The following is a 19,626-nucleotide window of genomic DNA, read 5'->3' on the forward strand; positions in this document are numbered from 1 at the left end:
AGATTTTCATCTTCATCAATGACATGTTGAAGGCTCCAGAGGAGATGTCGTAGCTTCTCCACTCCGGGGAAGTACTGGATGACGAGGGGTACTCTGTCCACCGTGCCCCATGTTTGTCTTCTGAGGAGGTCGGTGCAGTTTTTCGCTGTGGCGCATCGGAACTGTCGATCGATGTGTCAAGCGCCATATCCTGTTCTTATGAGGACATCTTTCAGTGTCTGGAGGTGTCTGTTGCGATCCTCCTCATCCGACCAGATCCTGTGTATACGGAGGGCTTGTCCGTAGGGGATGGCTTCTTTAACGTGTTTAGGGTGGAAGCTGGAGAAGTGGAGCATCGTGAGGTTATCCACGGGCTTGCGGTACAGTGAGGTGCTGAGGTGACCGTCCTTAATGGAGATGCGTGTGTCCAAGAATGCAACCGATTCCGGAGAGTAGTCCATGGTGAGTCTGATGGTGGGATGGAACTTGTTGATGTCATCATAGAGTTGTTTCAGTGATTGTTCACCATGAGTCCAAAGGAAGAAAATGTCATTGATGACATCGGTTGAAGGTCCTGTGCAGTGAAGAAGTCTTGTTCGAACCTGTGCATGAAGATGTTGGCATATTGAGGTGCGAATTTGGTCCCCATGGCTGTTCCGTGTGTCTGGTTGAAGAACTGGTCGTTGAAGGTGAAGACATTGTGGTCCAGGATGAAGCGGATGAGTTGTAAAATTGCATCTGGAAACTGGCAGTTGTCCAACGCCGGCATCTCCACATCATGTAATTTTACCATCCAACCCACCATGGGAATCGGTGAGGGTGAGAGGCGGAGCATGGGAAGGTCCGTTGACCTCAGGCGGGAGTTTACAGTTTTGGGACAAGCAAGGCTATAAAATCCTATCCTGTGAGTCTGAGGGCAGGGCCCAGGGGATGGGAGCTGGAGAATCCAAGGCTGGGGGTGGCATCCAAGAGGCCGGGGACTGGAGGTAAAAGAGGCCAAAAGTCTGAGAAGTCTGGGGCTGGGGTTTGTGAGGCCAGGCCAGGAGTCTGAGGCTGGGGGCTGTTGAGCAGATACTTCAGAACAGGTGGTGAGAGAGAGAGAGAGAGAGGTGGGAGGGTGGGTGGGAGAGAGAGTGTGAGTGTACATGCAAGGAATCATTTTGCCCTCCCAAGGGTATTGACTGAACCTCTAAAAAACATTCTTATGATGTTGAAGAGTTAAACCTATTTTGTGCGAAAGGTACAAGCATACAAAAACAAATGTATAAAAATCATTTCTATTTCTTATATGTATGCATTTATTATAATTAAAAGGTTCTCTTATTCAAAAAATCCTTGTCTTACCTTTCTATCACTTTCAATGGGGGGCAATGCTGCGTCTTTTGCTCGCAAATTTGTTTAATATTAAGAGTGTTACTGGAGAGCTGGATTCATCTGACACACACACACTCGCACGCACACACACACACACTCGCACACAGACACTTGCACACACACACATGAAGCACACACTTTCATTGCCTCTCACACACAAACACAAAGAAACATTCTCACACTCTTTCACCCACACTCCCACCTCTCTCCCTCTCCAACCCATTCTCCCATTTTTCCCTCTCACCTCTCTTCCTCTCCCCTGCCACTTCACCCTCTCTCCCTTTCCAACCCATTCTCCCATTTCTCCCTCCCACCTCTCCCTCTCACCTCTCCATCTCCCTCCCACCGACCTGCTCAACTAGAACCAGAGGGCACAATCTCAGGCTAAAGGGACAATCCTTTAAAACAAAGATGAGGAGGAATTTCTTCAGCCAAAGAGTAGTGACTCTGTGGAACTCTTTGCCAGGTCATTGAGTGTCTTTAAGACAGAGATAGATAGGTTCTTGATGAATAAGGAGGTCAGGGGTTATGGGGAAAAGGCAGGAGAATGGGGATGAGAAAAATATCAGCCATGATTGAATGGCGGAGCAGACTCGATGGGCCAAGTGGCCTAATTCTGCTCCTATGTCTTATGGTTTTATGGTCTAATTCTCTTTCTCTACCTCTCTCTTTCTTTCTCCCTCCCACCCCCTCCAACCTCTCTCTCTCTCTCTCTCTCCCCTCCCACCCTCACACCTCTCTCCCTCGCTGGCCACTGCCTGACCTCCACACAGCAACCTCAGACTGCCGGCCTCAGATTCTCGGACACCCACCCCGTGATTCAGACTCTTGCCTCCCTAGCCTAGGATTCTCTGGCTCCTAGCCCCGGCCATTCAGACTCCTGGCCCCTGGCCTCTCAGACTGCCAGCTCATTGCCTCTCAGACTCCAGGCCTCCAGCCTCTCAGAGTCCTGGCCCCCGACCTCTTGTCTTCCAGCCCCGAGTCTCTCAGTAAAAGCAAATGACTGCGGACGCTGGAATCTGAAACCAAAAGAGAAAATACTAGAAAGTCTTTGTCAATTTGAAAGGGCCATCTGGACTCGAAACATCTTTTCTCTCCTTACAGATGCTTCCAGACCTGCTGAGATTTTCCAGCATTTTCTCTTTTGCTCCCAATCTCTCGGACTCCCTGTCCTTGTCGCTATTTCCAACTCATCCAACCAGAGGCTGACTTCTCATTGCTTTGGCTGCTGATAGGTGCACTAGTGCACCTATCAGTTGCCAACAAAGTGAAAACCCACCTTTGATTGGACACGCTGGAAGAACAGTTTTTCTTGAATCTATAACAGCCAGATCCACAGAACCCAGTTAGGAAACGTTGACCGAACCAAAGCACTCAATAAAGATCAGGGTCACTGATCTAAAGTGACTGAATTAAATCAAATTCAATTTTATTATTTGGTCCTCTGGGCTATTTTAGTAATTTTAATCAATGATTCTTGGAATTTTTGTTAAAATTTGAATAACTGGTCTTCATCATGGTTTTAATAATCTCGTTCCACTTTACCACCACCTTTCTCAATTCCTCCAATAACTCTGATTTGTCAAGTTGCTTGTCTGGAGGAGCAGAAATCCTTTTAATTAAATATTGGGAAGAAGGTTCCTCAGACCCCGCCACAAAATCCATTCCCTGGTCACCCACTCAATTCCCCTCCCTGGCAGCTCTCTGAGACTGAGCCAGCTCACAGGAAACTTTACAATTACAAAACAAAATGTACATGAAGGGTGGGAGCTTATTAAAAATAGAGCTTGTGCATTGTCCACGTACTTATCTTCTTGAGTCTGTAGTTGATGTAGTTTCATTTTTATAAGCTTTTAGATTGTGACAAACTGCAACTCACATATCTTAGACCCCAAGGTGAGCTTCTGACCCCAAAATAATTCTAAGTGCAGGACGGGCGTGAAAACGAAAGGGTTTCTGACCCGTTTTTTTGGGCCAGTTCATATCCTGTATCTTATCCACTTAGTGCAGGAAAAAGTCAGCTGAACGATTGCTCATGTGTAGGGGAAGGAAGCAGGACTTGAATCACCAGCAAGCCTACTGCAGCAGCAGAGGGCGCCATTGAACACGTGCACATGTGCAATGGCAACACACAGAGAGAGACTTCTCAGGCCTCTGCTGCTGCAGTCAGCCTTGACGCATCACCCCCCCACCCTCTTCCCCCACCCAACACCCCCCCCCCCCACCCTCCCCACCCAACACCACCCCCACCCAACACCACCCCCTACCCCTGAGTTATCACGGGGGCGGGCGGCCAATTGCAAGCCTCACCCCATCTAGAAATATCACCCCCACCTCCTCACCTGACTGATCACCCCCCCCTCCCTCCCCCACCAATCACCTGCAGAGTGGCAGTGGGCCCCCCCTCCCTACCCAATTGGCCTGCCCCTGCCCCCAATCTGACTCTGGCCCTCAGGCGCAGCCCCCTCAGCCTCCCACACCTGGTGGGCAGTGCCAGGGTGCCAGGCTGGCACTGCCCAAGGGGCACCCCTCCCTTGCCCTCAACCTCCAGGTTCTACCAGCGAGGCAATCACGACTGGTCCACATTGCTGGGGACTAACTGTGAATCTCGCAGGAGAGAACCTCGCCTGGTGAGGCCACACAAGCAAATGAACGCCGCCGATAGCATCACAGACTCGCTAATTCCATTTAAATTACACGCAAATTGTATTTAAATAACTTATTCGGCCTCTCGCCAAAAATGGGCAGGAGGTTGATTGCATCGGTTATCCAGCGCAGGTAAGATCGCGAGAGGCAAGAAATCAGACACAAACCTGATTTCTCAGTTCTTGTGCACTCTTATTTGTCCTCATGCGTCAGTCACTGAAAGTAAGTGCACAGGTACAGCAGGCAGTAAAGGAGGCAAATGTTATGTCGGCCTTCATAGCAAGAGGATTTGAGTATATGAATAGGGCTGTTTTGCTGCAATTGTATATGGCATTGGTGAGGCCACACTTGGAGTATTGTGTACAGTTTTGAGTGTCCTTATTGGAGGAAGGATGCCCCTTGCTATAGAGGAAGTGCAGCAAAGGTTTACCATGCTGATCGCTGGGATGGCAGGACAGTCATATGAGGAGAGATTCAGTTGGTTAGGATTATATCAACTGGAGTTTAGAACAGTGAGAGGGGATCTCATAGAAACTTATAAAATTCTGATAGGGTTACACAGGGTCGATTCAGAAAGAATGTTCCCAATGGTGGGGGAGTCCAGATCTAGGAAATTGGATCAGGAATTGGCTAGCGGATAGGAAACAGAGGGTGGTGGTTGATAGTAAATATTCATCATGGAGTGCGGTTACAAGTGGTGTACCTCAGGGATCTGTTTTGGGGCCACTGCTGTTTGTAATATTTATTAATGATCTGGATGAGGGTATAGTTGGGTGGATTAGCAAATTTGCTGATGACACCAAAGTCGGTGGTGTGGTAGACAGTGAGGAAGGGTGTCGTAGTTTGCAGGAAGACTTAGACAGGTTGCAAAGTTGGGCCGAGAGGTGGCGGATGGAGTTTAATGCGGAGAAGTGTGAGGTAATTCACTTTGGTAGGAATAACAGATGTGTTGAGTATAGGGCTAACGGGAGGACTTTGAATAGTGTGGAGGAGCAGAGGGATCTAGGTGTATGTGTGCATAGATCCCTGAAAGTTGGGAATCAAGTAGATAAGGTTGTTAAGAAGGCATATGGTGTCTTGGCGTTTATTGGTAGGGGGATTGAATTTAGGAGTCGTAGCGTTATGTTGCAACTGTACACAACTCTGGTGCGGCCGCACTTGGAGTACTGTGTGCAGTTCTGGTCCCCACATTACAGGAAGGATGTGGAGGCTTTGGAGAGGGTGCAGAGGAGGTTTACCAGGATGTTGCCTGGTATGGAGGGGAGATCCTATGAGGAGAGGCTGAGGGATTTGGGATTGTTTTCGCTGGAAAGGCGACGGCTAAGAGGGGATCTTATTGAAACATATAAGATGATTAGAGGTTTAGATAGGGTGGATAGTGATAGCCTTTTTCCTCTGATGGAGAAATCCAGCACGAGGGGGCATGGCTTTAAATTGAGGGGGGGTAGTTATAGAACCGATGTCAGGGGTAGGTTCTTTACCCAGAGGGTGGTGAGGGATTGGAATGCCCTGCCAGCATCAGTAGTAAATGCGCCTAGTTTGGGGGCGTTTAAGAGATCCGTAGATAGGTTCATGGACGAAAAGAAATTGGTTTAGGTTGGAGGGTCACAGTTTTTTTTTTTAACTGGTCGGTGCAACATCGTGGGCCGAAGGGCCTGTTCTGCGCTGTAATGTTCTATGTTCTATGTTCTAAGGGTCATATTTTGAGGATAAGGGTTAAACCTTTTAGAACTGAGGTGAGAAGAATGTTTTTCACCCAGAGAGTGGTGAATGTGTGAAATTCACTACCACAGAATGTAGTTGAGGCCAAAACATTGTCTGATTTCAAGAAGAAATTAGATATAGCTCTTGGGGCTAAAGGGATCAAGGGATATGTGGGGAGGGGGGGGATCAGGATATTGAATTTGATGATCAGCCATGAACAAAATGAATGGCGGAGCAGGTTCGAAGGGCTGAATGGCCTACTCCTGCTTTTAAATTCTATGTTTCTATGTTACTGGCTCGCCCCACCAGCCAATGGACGAAACGGTAAGATCGGCCCCCATATCCTTGACAGTAAGACCATCTATTTTCAGATAAGTAACATCACCCACCTCTGCCCCAGCTCAACTGTAGCATGTTGTACATTCCGATTTTCATCATTTCACCATTGTGTCCATGCCATCAGCAGAAGGGAAGGCTTGGGTGGGCCTCTTTCTGCACTGTTGGGAATCTATGGATTCTATGTTGTGTAGGTGCCTAGTTTTGATAGCTTCCACCGCAGGCCACCCTACTCTTTGCCCAAGTTTGTTAAGGGTCTTTTAACAGCAGTTGCTGTAAGAAATCACCATCTAATAATTTTATAAAATCATAAGAAATTTATGGAATATTACAGGAGAGCTCTCTCTTATAATCAGCTGCCTCGACCCTAAGCTCCAGAATTCTCCCTCTGAACCTCTCCGTCTCTGTAACCTTTTCTCCATTACAAAGAACAATGAACGATGCAGCACAGGAACAGGCACTTAGGCCCACCAAGCCTGCACTAATACGTAGTTTCTATCCCTCTGTTCACCTCCCGTTCATCTGTCTGTCACGATACACCTTGAATGGTGCTAACGTGCCTGCTTCCACCACCTCCACTGGCAGTGCGTTCCAGGCATCCACCACCCTCTGTATGAAAAACATTTCTTACACATCTCTCCTAAACTTACCACCTCTTGCTTTAAACTTGTGCCCCCTTGTATCCAACCCTTCCACCTTGGGAAAAAGCCTTTGACTATCCACCCTATCTATGCCTCTCATAATTTTGTAGAGCTCTATCTGGTTACCCCTCAGCCTCCAGCTTTCCAGTGAAAACAATCCAATACAACACTCCTTGAAACCTACCTCTTTGCTCAGGTGGCCAGACATCCGGATTTGGACCACACGTCCATTCCTTTTAGTCACCTGGCCACTGTCTGTTGCCAGGTGGCTTCACATCTGGTCTTTTGACCTGTGGTCCACTCACTTTAATAAAGCTCTGGGCGAGACCTCTGCTCATTCCTTCCCCCCCACTACATGCAGCAGCCTCAATGGGACAGGAAAGAATACATCTGATACTTTATACACCACCCCTCTCCCATCACTCCAACAATGGAGAGTCTCTGTTCAGTGTCTAAAGATGTATAGGTTAGGTGGATTAGGAATGGTATAGGGATGGGGCAGAAGGGAGGGCTTGGGTGGGATGCTCTTTCTTTCGGAAATTTGGTGCAAATTCAATGGGCCAAATGGCCTCTTTCAGCACTATAGGGATTCTATAGTTTCTATGTTGTGCAGGTGTCTAGTTTTGATAGCTTCCAGCGCAGACCACCTTACACTTTGCCCAAGTTTGCCAAGGATACTTCAACAGCAGTTGCTGTAAGAAATTACTATACAATAATTTTATACAATCATAAATTTATGGAATATTACAGGAAAGCTCTTTCTTTCTCTCTCTCTCTCTTATAGGAGAAGCTTCTGTACCAACCTCTTGGACTGATAAACACAAGGTCATCATCACAGCTAAGGAAATATCTCTAGCATGAGCAGTGACACAAGACATTGCTAATCCTGATGAGGAAGATGACCTCATGAACCATACGTAAGCCAACTTTCTGAGGGTTAAACAGGACATCCGAACAAACACCAAGTCACAACACAGCTTCATGGACTTGCAATGGAAATAGGAGGGATCACCTTGGACATCTGTCCTGTGCCAATAGACCTTTGAGTATATAATTGACATAACCACCCCAGAAATAAGTATATAAACCAGTTCTGGAGAAGAAAAACACTTTGGATGGAAGACTCCTTCTGGAGGCGAAGCAATGGTTAGTTCAAGAGAAGAGCCTAAGAGAAGAACAAAGAGTCTCCTGATATCCCAGCCAACTTAAGGAGGCAAAGAACAAAGAGTGAAGAAGATTGCTGTTGCAAACAGACAAGAGACTGTCACTTCTAGATATGGAGCTCAGCTTCATCCACCCATTTGACTTGTCCTCGCCACCCCTCCCCCACCACCCTCTGTTTTTGACCTGTTACTGGCCGCATTCCCTTTTTGTCTATTTAGATGATGTAACATATGTAAACTGTTGCCTCTTAATGAACTTAACGAACTACCTTAAAACTGCTTACAAGTTCTCAACTGCCTATTTTGGGTCATCTCGGATTCCTGAAGGTTAAATCTTACACTTCTAAACCTGCAACTTCTCTCACCTAAAAGAATAAATGCCACAGGCATATGGGAGCACCGTTATCTGGGTCTTTACACGAGTTTTGAAGGATGAGGGGGGATCTCATTGAAACTTACAGAATACTGAGAGGCCTGGATAGAGTGGATGTGGGGAAAATGTTTCCAATTAGTAGGAGAGGCTTGGATCTGAGGGCGCAGCCTTAAAGTAAAGGGACAACCCTTTAGATCTGAGATGCGAAGGAATTTCTTCAGCCAGAGGAGTTAAAGTTAAAGTTTATTTATTAATCACAAGTAAGGCTCACATTAACACTGCAAAGAGTTACTGTGAAATTCCCCTAGTCACCACACTCCAGCACCTGTTCAAGTCAATGCATCTAACCAGCACGCTTTTCAGTCTGTGGGAGGAAACCGAAGAACCCGGAGGAAACCGCAGTGTAGTGGGGGGGAAGGAATGAGCACAGGTCTCGCCCAAAGCTTTACTAAAGTGAGTGGACCACAGGTCAAAACGCAGACACGGGGAGAACGTGCAAACTCCGCACAGACAGTGACCCAAGCCGGGAATCGAACCCAGGTCCCTGGTGCTGTGAGGCAGCAGTGCCGCCCTAGCCACCGTGCCGCCCTATGGTGAATCTATGAAATTCATTCTCACAGAAGGCTGTGGAGGCCAGGTTATTGAGTGTATTTAAGGCAGAGATAGACAGGTTTTTGATTGGTAAGGGCATCAAAGGTTACGGGGAAAAGGCGGGAGAATGGGGTTGAGAAACTTATTCGCCATGATTGAATGGCGGAGCAGACCCGATGGGCCAAATGGCCCAATTCTGCTCCTATGTCTTATGAACTTATGATTATCTGTAAGTTGTTCTCCAAGTTGCACACCGCCCTGACTTCTCTTATGGGAACCTTGAATTGGATTTTGAATTTGCTTTTTGGAGTGAGCGAGGAATGGATTTGGGTTTCCCCAGTCCATTGCAACTTTAAGGATGGAGTAAAAAAATTTTTAAATAGTATCATTGTTCCTTCATTGTCATTGGGTCAAAATCCTGGAACCTCCTCAGCAGCAGTGCTGTGGGCTCACCTAAACCAAATAAACTGCAGCAGTTTGAGATTGCACTTCATCACCATTGGCTCAAAGACAATTGGAGATGGACAATAAATATGACCCCACCAGCAATGCTCACGTCCTTGGAGCAAATACCAAAAAGCTTCTGGTCACCTTCTCTAATATCTCCTTATATGACTCAGTGTTGAATTTTTTTGATAACCACCCCCCTCCCCGTGAAGCACCATGGGATATTTTACTGCACTAAAAGTGCTACAAAAATGCAAATTTGTCTTGTTAATGGGATGTAATCTTAATAAGCTTGATCTTGGGTAGGATTAATTGTTCTATTTCATGAATAAATGATTGATCTGAAACCTAGAATTAAAATGTACAGTTCCGATGTGGTGTTAACAACTACCACAAGAGACAGCATGCAACAGAATTCTTCAACATTCTGATATCAAATATTTTTTTCCTCCACACCCAGGTGCCTGAGGGCAACTTTCTGCATTTAACTGAAAGTACCTCAGGTGTGTTTTTACTTGTTGCATCTCATCTCCCTGGTTAAACCATATGTTTTACAAGAGGACGGAAAAGTCAAAGTAGGTGAACAAAATTACATACTTAAGTAGAATGGATGTTTCTGGAAACTTCTGGTGGATGTTTTGCTTTATATCTGTCTTTAGTTTCTATTAGCTTGGGAGGCTGTTCTTCATGATTTTTAAATAAATAGCTCACACGAGACATTGATTCTCAATAGCCCGAGCCAAAACAATCACTTGTGCTTGCACACTGCACTTATCGCCACAGAGGGGAAATATAATAAATTAACAGCTCTTGTGTTATCAATTGTAAATAAATGCAAAATTCCATGTGTATTTGGATTGCGGGCATGGTCGCTTTTCATATTTAAGACAGCTAACATGGGTATGCTGTGTTGCATAGAATCCAATTGCAGTTAAAATATAACAGCATAAGATGCAGTTTGTTTAAATTATCAACTGATAAATATATAAGGGTGGCATTATGCAGAAATATTTATATTTTTATTGAAATTAGCTTCTGCTGAACATACATTTGCAAATTTTGCAGTCGAAGGGTGTCAATTCTAAAAAGATAAGAGGAAGCAATGATATGATTCACAAGTTATCAGGAGAAATGTTAAGTGGTTTTTTACAAGCTTTAATTTTGCTTTTATCTTCAAGTATCAACTGGAGCTCGAGTTTCATTCATTTTGTAATAAAAGGATGAGTAAAACGTCGGTAATGTTCGGGGAAATAATACTGATTAGAGGATTCCTACCCACCAAAATGAATGAAATGAAATCTGTCGGCCTGATTTTAACCCTGTTCACCGACCAGAAACCCTATAGCTGGGCAGTCACTCCTCCCCACAAATTCCCATTGATTTCCTGCAGGGTGTATTTTTACCTCTTCTTTTGAATGGGTGGTTGACAGAAAGCATTGGTGTCCTGCTTTAAATTTGCAGATCGAGATCCAATTACATTATCGGATTCCGACTGCAATTTTACTCGAGGCCTGCACGGAGAAATCATCTTAGCTTCCCTCCACCTTCTGCAAACCACGGGGAGAAAGGTTTGTTAGGTTGTCGTGTGGACCCAATTAATTTTGCACACATTAATCACAGCCTGCCTGTGTTTCATTATTGATTAAAATAACCTTTGCTTTCTCTAAAATCTCAAGTATGAAGGAAAAGAAGTGAGGGAAATAAGTTCTGGTTAAAAGTGATTTGCTGATGAGTCTTTATCATAGTTCTGGTGAGATCTGTGCTATGTCAATCATTAGTCCATCAATGGTCATCCAGACACAAGAAGGCAAATAGATAGCCCATTTAAAAATTACGTTGGATAAAATGTGTTTCCAAAAATGCAATAAACAGAGAACCATTCACAAATGATTCTTCAATATCAGGTGGCTGCTTTTAAAAATATATATCAAGTTTTGCAATACTTAAAAATATGCATATAAATCATGAAAAGATCTCCCATAACATATATGTGTGTGGCATTTAGCTTGGATCTGTTGCAGCTGTAATGGAACAGCTCTTTGTCTATCACTGGGTCTCAGCATGCTGAAGTAATTGTCACTGGGTACATGTTATTGATGCAGTACACAGCTTCACAGATGGAATAATTGTAATGCTAATAATTTACCCCTTCTATTTCTTCCCTTTACTAAAAGAGTGCCTGGATATTTCTAACTCAAGCAATGGACTCCAATAAACATTTTTAATATTGTTTAAATAAATGTATGGAAAGGTTTTGTATATCATAAATTCTAATATTTATATCTTTCTGTGTTTATGCTGTAAATGCTTTAGTTTGTCCCTGTGTCTAATTTGCTATCTCACCCCATTCCTCTGACTAATGTGACAATACTGTGCCTTTAGCAAAAGTATTTTCATCATGTTTCTTGTCGGGGGTATGTTTAAAATTCAGCTCGGTTTACGTGGTGCCAATTTGTCTGTACCAGGCAGCTCCATGCTGAGAATGCAGGAGAATAATCGATCTTAACTAATGGGGTGTTTGTTTTCCTCTGAGTTAATGCATTTTTGTTTTTTATTTTTCCCCTGGGGTTTCAGAGTTGGGTTTGATTAAGTTGATTAACAAGAGACAGTGAAGGGGAGGAGCTATGTTTACATGGAAAAACAGGCAGTTTCTGCTTGGTTCTGAAACAAGCACGGGGTGTCTTTCTCTCTCTCTCTCTCTTTCTCTCTCCCTCTGGAGGAGGTTGTTTTGGAGCTGTCAGAAGACACCTGTTTGTCTCTTTTTCTCTCTCCAAAGGTGTTCAAAAGCTCTGAGACTGTTACCAAGTAAAAACACGTTAGCCTGTGTTGTCTGCTAACTGATTTTGAAGAGGGGTTTAAGTCTTTGAGGAATATTGTTTAAATTGGAACTATTAGCAATAGGTTATCAGTTAAGAATTGTATCTTGTCATGTTTATGTATTTTAATTGGTAAAAGTTAAGCTAATTCATTTGTTATAGTTAAACTGTATTGTTAAATAAAGTTTGTTTTGATGAAAGCTTCCTAGTGCGTCAGTAGAATCACACCTGGAGTGAAACACATCATCCTCACATTAATGCCAAAATGTAAAAAACTATTGGGGTCTAGTCAGGCTTCAGAACATATTTTGGGGTTTCTGCTCAGGTTCCCTGACACTAAAAACAAGTCATTAAAAATGGTTTTACTGTCAACACCTAGCTCAAAAAGGTTCCAAAGTTCATGCTTTGGATTTTATCAAAAATTATTATTACCAGCAATTCCTGAGGATTGAGACGCCCTGCTAACTTTATGGATTGTCTCCAGAGAATCAAAATAAAACCTGCAATAGATTTATCCATAGTCCACAATGTCATCCCACACAGCCTCAGGTTTAGGCTGCTGAAAGCACTCACAGATGCAGGAACCAATTTAATAGTCTCAGAGATGTGATTGTGGAACAATATATTGAATTTAGTGTATTAGAAGCATTACTTTTCACAATAAATGTTGTAGTTGCGAAAGAAGTACAAATGGCAGCAGAACATATTTTGCAAAGTATTTTGGAAACACTTTTGAAAACAACATTTGTAGAGGAGCCAAATAGCTGGAAGACCTTTTGATATCATCGAATCCTGACACGGTACAGTAGCACAGTGGTAGCACACGGTAGCACACTGCTGCTTCACAGCTCCAGGGACCTGGGTTCGAATCCCGGCTCGGGTCACTGTCTGTGTGGAGTTTGCACATTCTCCTCGTGTCTGCGTGGGTTTCCTCCGGGTGCTCTGGTTTCCTCCCACAGTCCAAAGATGTGCGGGCTAGGTTGATTGGCCATTCTAAATTGCCCCTTAGTGTCCCGGGATGCATAGGTTAGAGGGATTAGTGGGATTAGAGGGATATGTGGGGATATGGGGATAGGGCCTGCGTGGGATTATGGTTGGTGCAGACTCGATGGGCCAAATGGCCTCTTTCTGCACTGTAGTATGAATTCTATACTCTCCAAAAGCGCATCTTACCCAGGCCCCCCCCCCCCCCCCGCCTATCCCTGAACCCCACTCATTTACCACGGGTAATCCAACTAAACTGCACATCTTTGGACACTAGGGGGCAATTTATCATGACCAATCCACCAAACGCATACAGGCGCAGTATGGTAGCACAGTGGTTAGCACTGCTGCCTCACAGAGCCAGGGATCCAAGTTCAGTTCCAGCCTTGAGTAACTGTCTGGGGGTGATTTTTGCCATCGCGTTGTGCCTGTTTTCGGGTGCGGCGTGGTGGTAAAGTCAGGCACAAGGTGCTTTGTGTGATTGGCGCCGGTTTTCGCGACAGGTGCCATTTTATGACCGCCACGGTCAGCCTCTCACCAGAAATGGGCGGGAGGCAGGTTAATATATGGAAATTTATGATAATGCTATTTTACATCCACTTAGCGAGCCCGGTGCTCAATCATCCAGGCCCCACACCCCCCTTTATGACATCGCCAGGAACGTTTCGCGCCGGCGGGAAGTTGACATGCTCCCCATGAACAGGGAGCAGTCGACTTGGCCTCATCAGCGGAACAGGAGGCCACTGAAGCCGCCCCCCCCCCGCTCCCCGGAAGGCTGAGGGTGAGGGGAGGTGCCCCTAGGGCAGTGTCAGAATGGCAGTGCCACCCTGGCACCTGAACAATGCCAGTCTGGTATCTGGGCAAATCCTACCGGGCACCTCGGCAATGCCCACCGGGGGGAATGGGGGAAGGGCTAATGTGGGGAGGGGCTAATAGGGGAGGGGGCCCGCTGCCATTCTGCAGGAATCGGGGGGGGTGGGGGTGGTGGAGGGAGGGAGAGGAGACTGACTGCCACTCTACAGCTATGGGTGGTGGGGAGGGAGGGAGAGAGCGGGGACCCAGGACCTGCTGCCACACTGCAGCGATCGATTGCGGGGGGGGGGGGGTGGCATGTCCGCAATCGGTCTGGACGGCGGGGGTGGTCGGCAGGGGCTTTATCTCAGGCCGTGGGCCCCTGCGATTGCAGGGGGTGGGGGCGCGGCTTCAGGCAGCCTGCACTAGCAGGGGCCTGACAGCTCACTTTGTCTGTCAGATCCCCGCTACTGCTAATGCGCATGTGCAGCATCAGAGGCCTGCACATGCGCACTACCTCCCTCTACTGGCTTTTGGGGGTATTAAGCCCCGCCCACAGGCTTCTGTAGCGAGCAACAGGCTCGTGCAGAATTTTGCAGGCAGAGTGTATCTGGGGGGCCTGAAAACACACCCAAAAGACGGATCTGAAACTCTCCCAGTTTCAAGTCTGCCCAGCACTTAGAAAAAAAATGGTTAAATTGCCCCCTCTGTGTGGAGTTTGCACGTTCTCTCCGTGTCTGCTTGGGTTTCCTCCAGGTGCTCCGGTATCCTCCCACAGTCTTGCTCCTTGTGGCCCAACATGTGTAGGATAGGGGAGTAGCGGGCTAAGTGTGTGGGGTTACGGGTTGGGATGGGGAGTGGTCCTGGGTAAGATGCTAAGTCCATGGTTAGTGTAGACTCGATGGGCCAAATGGCCTCCTTCTGCACTGTAGGGATTCTATGATCTGTCTTCTATGATCTCTAGACTGTGGGAGGAAACTGGAGCACCCATAAGTTCTTTGTGTCGGTCTTCACAGTGGAAGACTCAAATAGTTTACCAAATATTAGAGATCGAGAGTTGGTGGGAGGTGCGGTCCTTAATATAATGACTGTTACTAAAGAGGTAGTGCTTGGCAGACTAATGGGACTGAAGGTAAACAAGTCCCCGGGCCCGGATGGAATGCATCCCAGGGTACTAAAAGAAATGGTTGAGGTAATAGCAGATGCGTTAGTAGTTATTATCAAAATTCGCTGGACTCTGGGGTAGTGCCGGCTGATTGGAAAACAGCTACTGTTGCACCGCTGTTTAAAAAAGGAAGTAGACAAAAGGCGGGTAACTACAGGCCGGTTAGTTTAACATCCGTAGTTGGGAAGATGCTGGAGTCCATCATTAAAGAGGAAATAGCAGAGCACCTGGATAAGAATGGTTCGATCAAGCAGACGCAGCATAGATTCATGAAGGGAAAGTCGTGTTTGACGAATTTACTGGATTTGTATGAAGATGTGACTCTTGCGGTTGACAGAGGGGAACCGGTGGATGTGGTGTTTTTAGATTTCCAGAAGGCATTCGATAAGGTGGCTCACAAAAGGTTGCTGCAGAAGATTGGGGTACACGGAGTTGGGGGTAAGGTGGTGGCGTGGATTGGGGATTGGCTATCTAACAGGAAGCAGAGAGTTGGGATAAATGGGTGCTTTTCTGGTTGGCAGATGGTAACTAGTGGCGTGCCGCAGGGATCGGTGCTGGGGCCTCAACTGTTTACCATTTACATAGATGATCTGGAGGAGGGGACTGAGTGTAGGGTATCAAAGTTTGCTGATGACACGAAGATGAGTGGGAAAGCGGAAAGTCTGCAGAGAGATTTGGATAGGCTGAGCGAGTGGGCGAGGATCTGGCAGATGGAATATAACGTTGGCAAATGTGAGGTTATCCACTTTGGAAGAAATAATAGTAAATTGGAATATTATTTAAATGGAGAAAAAGTACATCATGCTACTGTGCAGAGGGACCTGGGGGTCCTTGTGCACAAATCGCAAAAACTCAGTCTGCAGGTGCAGCAGGTGATCAAGAAGGCGAATGGAATGTTGGCCTTTATCGCGAGGGGGATAGAATATAAAAGCAGGGAGGTCTTGCTGCAACTATACAAGGCACTGGTGAGGCCACAACTGGAGTACTGTGTGCAGTTTTGGTCCCCTTATTTGCGAAAGGATATATTGGCCTTGGAGGGAGTGCAGAGAAGGTTCACCAGGTTGATACCGGAAATGAGGGGTGTAGCTTATGAGGTGAGATTGAACAGATTGGGTCTGTACTCGTTGGAGTTTAGAAGGCTGAGGGGTGATCTTATAGAGACATATAAGTTAATGAAGGGGCTGGATAGGGTAGAGGCAGAGAGATTCTTTCCATTTGGAAGGGAAACCAGAACTAGAGGGCACAGCCTCAAAATAAGTGGGGGCCGGTTCAGAACGGAGTTGAGGGGGAACTTCTTCTCTCAGAGGATAGTGAATCTCTGAAATTCTCTGCCCATTGAAGTGGTGGAGGCTACCTCGTTGAATATGTTTAAATCACGGGTAGATAGATTTCTGATCGATAAGGGAATTAAGGGATATGGGGAGCAGGCGGGTAAGTGGAACTGATTCACTTCAGATCAGCCATTATCTTGTTGAATGGCGGGGCAGGCTCGAGGGGCTAGATGGCCTACTCCTGCTCCTATTTCTTATGTTCTTATGTCCTTATGTTCACCCAGAGGAAACGCACCTGCGAATCATCTGCCAGAATTAGGCAAATAATTTTAGGCTTTTTGAATATTTTTAACTATGATTCAGTGAGATATGTAGGAAATACATATTGGAAATACTGTTCTATAATGATTACAGATGTTATTCAATATCCACACGGACATGGGTAGGTCTTGACATTTTGCAATAGAGTCAGACATCACTCCCATTGACAGCAATGGAAATAAAAATCTTCACAGTTTATCTACTCATCTACCCCATGAAGTCAGCCAAGTCTAGCCTTCAGTTGAAGATACAGGAAAGAGCAAGGGATAATTGTAAAAGCAAATTTAAAATGATATTTTAAAGTCATGCAGTCGGCCCTGGTTTTAATTGTCTCATTTAAAAATTCTACATCCATATTGATAATGGAAACAGCCTGTGTATAGCTGTCATGCTGGTGGGGTGTGTAATCATATGCAACAAATTAATATTGGACTTGGGAATTTACAATGGGAAAGGTTGAGAATTAGGGCAGATGTGTGATCTTACAGTCAATCTCTCATGGCATTAAGAGTGAGGGCCCTTTCATGTGATACAGGGTTAAAGGGCAAAGAGAAAATTGAGTCAAAAAAGAAAATCCTGCCTTTATTTAATGCCCTTCACAACCTCCGGGTGTTTCAAAGTGCTTTATATCCAATGAAGGACTTTTAAAATGTTATCACTGTTGTAATAGAGGAAGCATGGCAGCAAATTGCACATAGCAATATGATAACGCTAGATCATTTGTTTGAGTGATGTTGACTGAGGGATAACAGCAAGGATAATTCATCACTCCTCTTCAAATAATACCAAGAGACCTTTCACCCGAGAGAGCAGAAGGTGCTTCGGTTTAGCGTCTGATTGAAAAGACGCCTGTGGCAATGCAGCAAATCCTCAGTAGTGAACGTAAATATAGATTTGGAGCTCAAGTTTCTGGTGTGGGCCTTAAACCCTTTGGTTCGGAAGCAAGTGTGTAACCAACTGAGACACGGAGCCACATCCAACCAAGGCAAAGGAAGGAGAAGGAGGCATTTGATGTGGGTAGGGAGAAGGAAGGGGTGCAAGGAGGGGGGGAAGTAGAGGTGAAAGGTGGAGTGGGAGAGAAGCAAAGTTTGTTCCTAATTTCCAGGTTTTAAGCCACTTTTACACCAAAGCACACTTGAGTTTGATTTCAAGAGCTTGATCTCTAGAAGTTAGTTAAACGGGATTAAATTACAAAACCTGGTTCCCTGTACTTGCAGTAGAGTATTACACTAAGTCATCACACAGGATTCTCCATTATATATAGCCAAGCTGTGTTCATTTAAATCATGCACATTCATTAGGGTCAAAATTGTTTCTGGTTCTGGTGACAGTATGAAAAATCACATCATTGCTGTTAGTCAATTATATCCCAGTTCTATTCTTTCCTTTCAGAAAAGAACCATCACTGTTTCTGACTCTACACAAAAGGATGAGGCTGCAGGTTGTCACACTCCTTGGTGAGTATACCAAAAAAAAATGTGTAGCCAGATTTGGTAATCATTTTATTTGCTTTTAGGCAGTTGATTTTCAGTAAGTAAATTTCTTATCATTGCAAAGTATTGAAATTCTTACTCTACTGAGCCTGAGTAAAGAATCAGTTAGAGACAAAGTAATTCAAGCCAGAAAGTCCTAAGAAAGTTTCCCAGTGCATGCTGGTGTGCCTGTACGTGACAGGGGCAGCAGTTGAGGCACAAGAATTGGTCGCAGCATCTCAGGCTGAGGAACTGCGTGATTAGTCAAGGTTCCTCTACCTGATGATGATCTAACAAATCCATTACCAAGCTCGCACATGCCTGTCAAGTCAGAACAGGATCAGCAGATGGGTAAGGGGTGGTAGGTTGTACACCCCAATGTTCAGTGCACTACCACCTAATTTCAGCCTAAACACAGTAATAAAACCACAGGGTGGCACAGTGGGTTAGCACTGCTGCCTCATAGCCCAAGGGACCCGGCTTCGGTTCCCAGGGGATATTCACAGTAACTTCATTGCGGACTTAATGCAAGCCTACTTGTGACACTAATAAATAAACTTAAACATAAACGCCCAAAGAAAACCCAAAATGATATTGGCAGGACAGCTGAAAATGTTTCAATTATATTAAGTAAGTGACAAAGCAGAATGAAATGGAAGAAAGGAAAGAATAAAACATTAACAGGGGTACAATAGGAAATGGAAATTAGCTTCATCAATTGTTATGTTTTGTATCTTTGACAATAACATAAAAATAGTTGTTTACTCTTGAATAGTTTAGACTTCTATTCACCATTAAGGGTAAAAGGTACCTACCTAATGACATTATTCTACCACCACGGATACCTTAACTGGAACTTCCTGGTTTAACTGCATCAGAACTCATTAACATCCTTGGCACCTTCTCAATATTGCATTACGAATGGAGATTACATTTCTGGCCTGTCAGCACAATAGTGGCATAAACCAATCATCGGTACCAACAAAGGATCGGATGCTGGTCATACACCGTCACTAGCAGCAGTCTCCTAAACAAGAGAATGGGGGCACAAATGTGGATAGACAGGTAACACAGGGAAATGAACATCTGACTTTCCTGTAGTAACCTGTCCAGTTCTTGAAGGTATTCTGTGGTGTGTTTCTGCATTATATCTTCCTTCCACTGTGCTTACTCTCCATCTCAATCATCAACAGAGCGTGGATAAAGCTAACTTCCACTTACCATCAGAGCTTCATTTAATTAGCTGCACTGCCATCATCCGATAATCAAGTTTTCAAAAAACATATATTAAATAACTCACCTTTGGTTTCATGAAAATTCAGAATTATAGAATAGAATCTCTACAGATGAAGCAGAAGGCTATTCGGCCCATCAAGTCTGCACCAACTCTCTGACAAAGCATCTTACCCAGGCCCTCTCCCCTGCCCTATCCTCTTAACTCCGCACATTTCCCATGGCTGATCCATCTAACCTACGCATCCTGGGGCTCTAAGGGGCAATTTAGCATTGCCAATCTACCTAACCGGAACATCTTTGGACTGTGGGGAAAAA

At 45.1% G+C, this 19,626-nt stretch overlaps 1 protein-coding gene across 1 annotated transcript in view; it reads left to right on the forward strand.

Moving 5' to 3' along the window:
* Positions 1–17,541: 17,541 nt before the first annotated feature.
* Positions 17,542–19,626, forward strand: part of lamb4 (laminin, beta 4) — a 103,230-nt gene continuing 101,145 nt past the window's right edge. The window contains exons 1-2 of the mRNA XM_078234709.1: positions 17,542–17,616; positions 17,996–18,060. Of these exons, the coding sequence (XP_078090835.1) occupies positions 18,033–18,060 (28 nt within the window). The 5' untranslated portion in view covers positions 17,542–17,616; positions 17,996–18,032. The remainder of the gene's footprint in view (positions 17,617–17,995; positions 18,061–19,626) is intronic.

This window comes from Mustelus asterias, chromosome 19, assembly GCF_964213995.1.
Source record: "Mustelus asterias chromosome 19, sMusAst1.hap1.1, whole genome shotgun sequence".
NCBI lineage: Eukaryota > Metazoa > Chordata > Chondrichthyes > Carcharhiniformes > Triakidae > Mustelus > Mustelus asterias.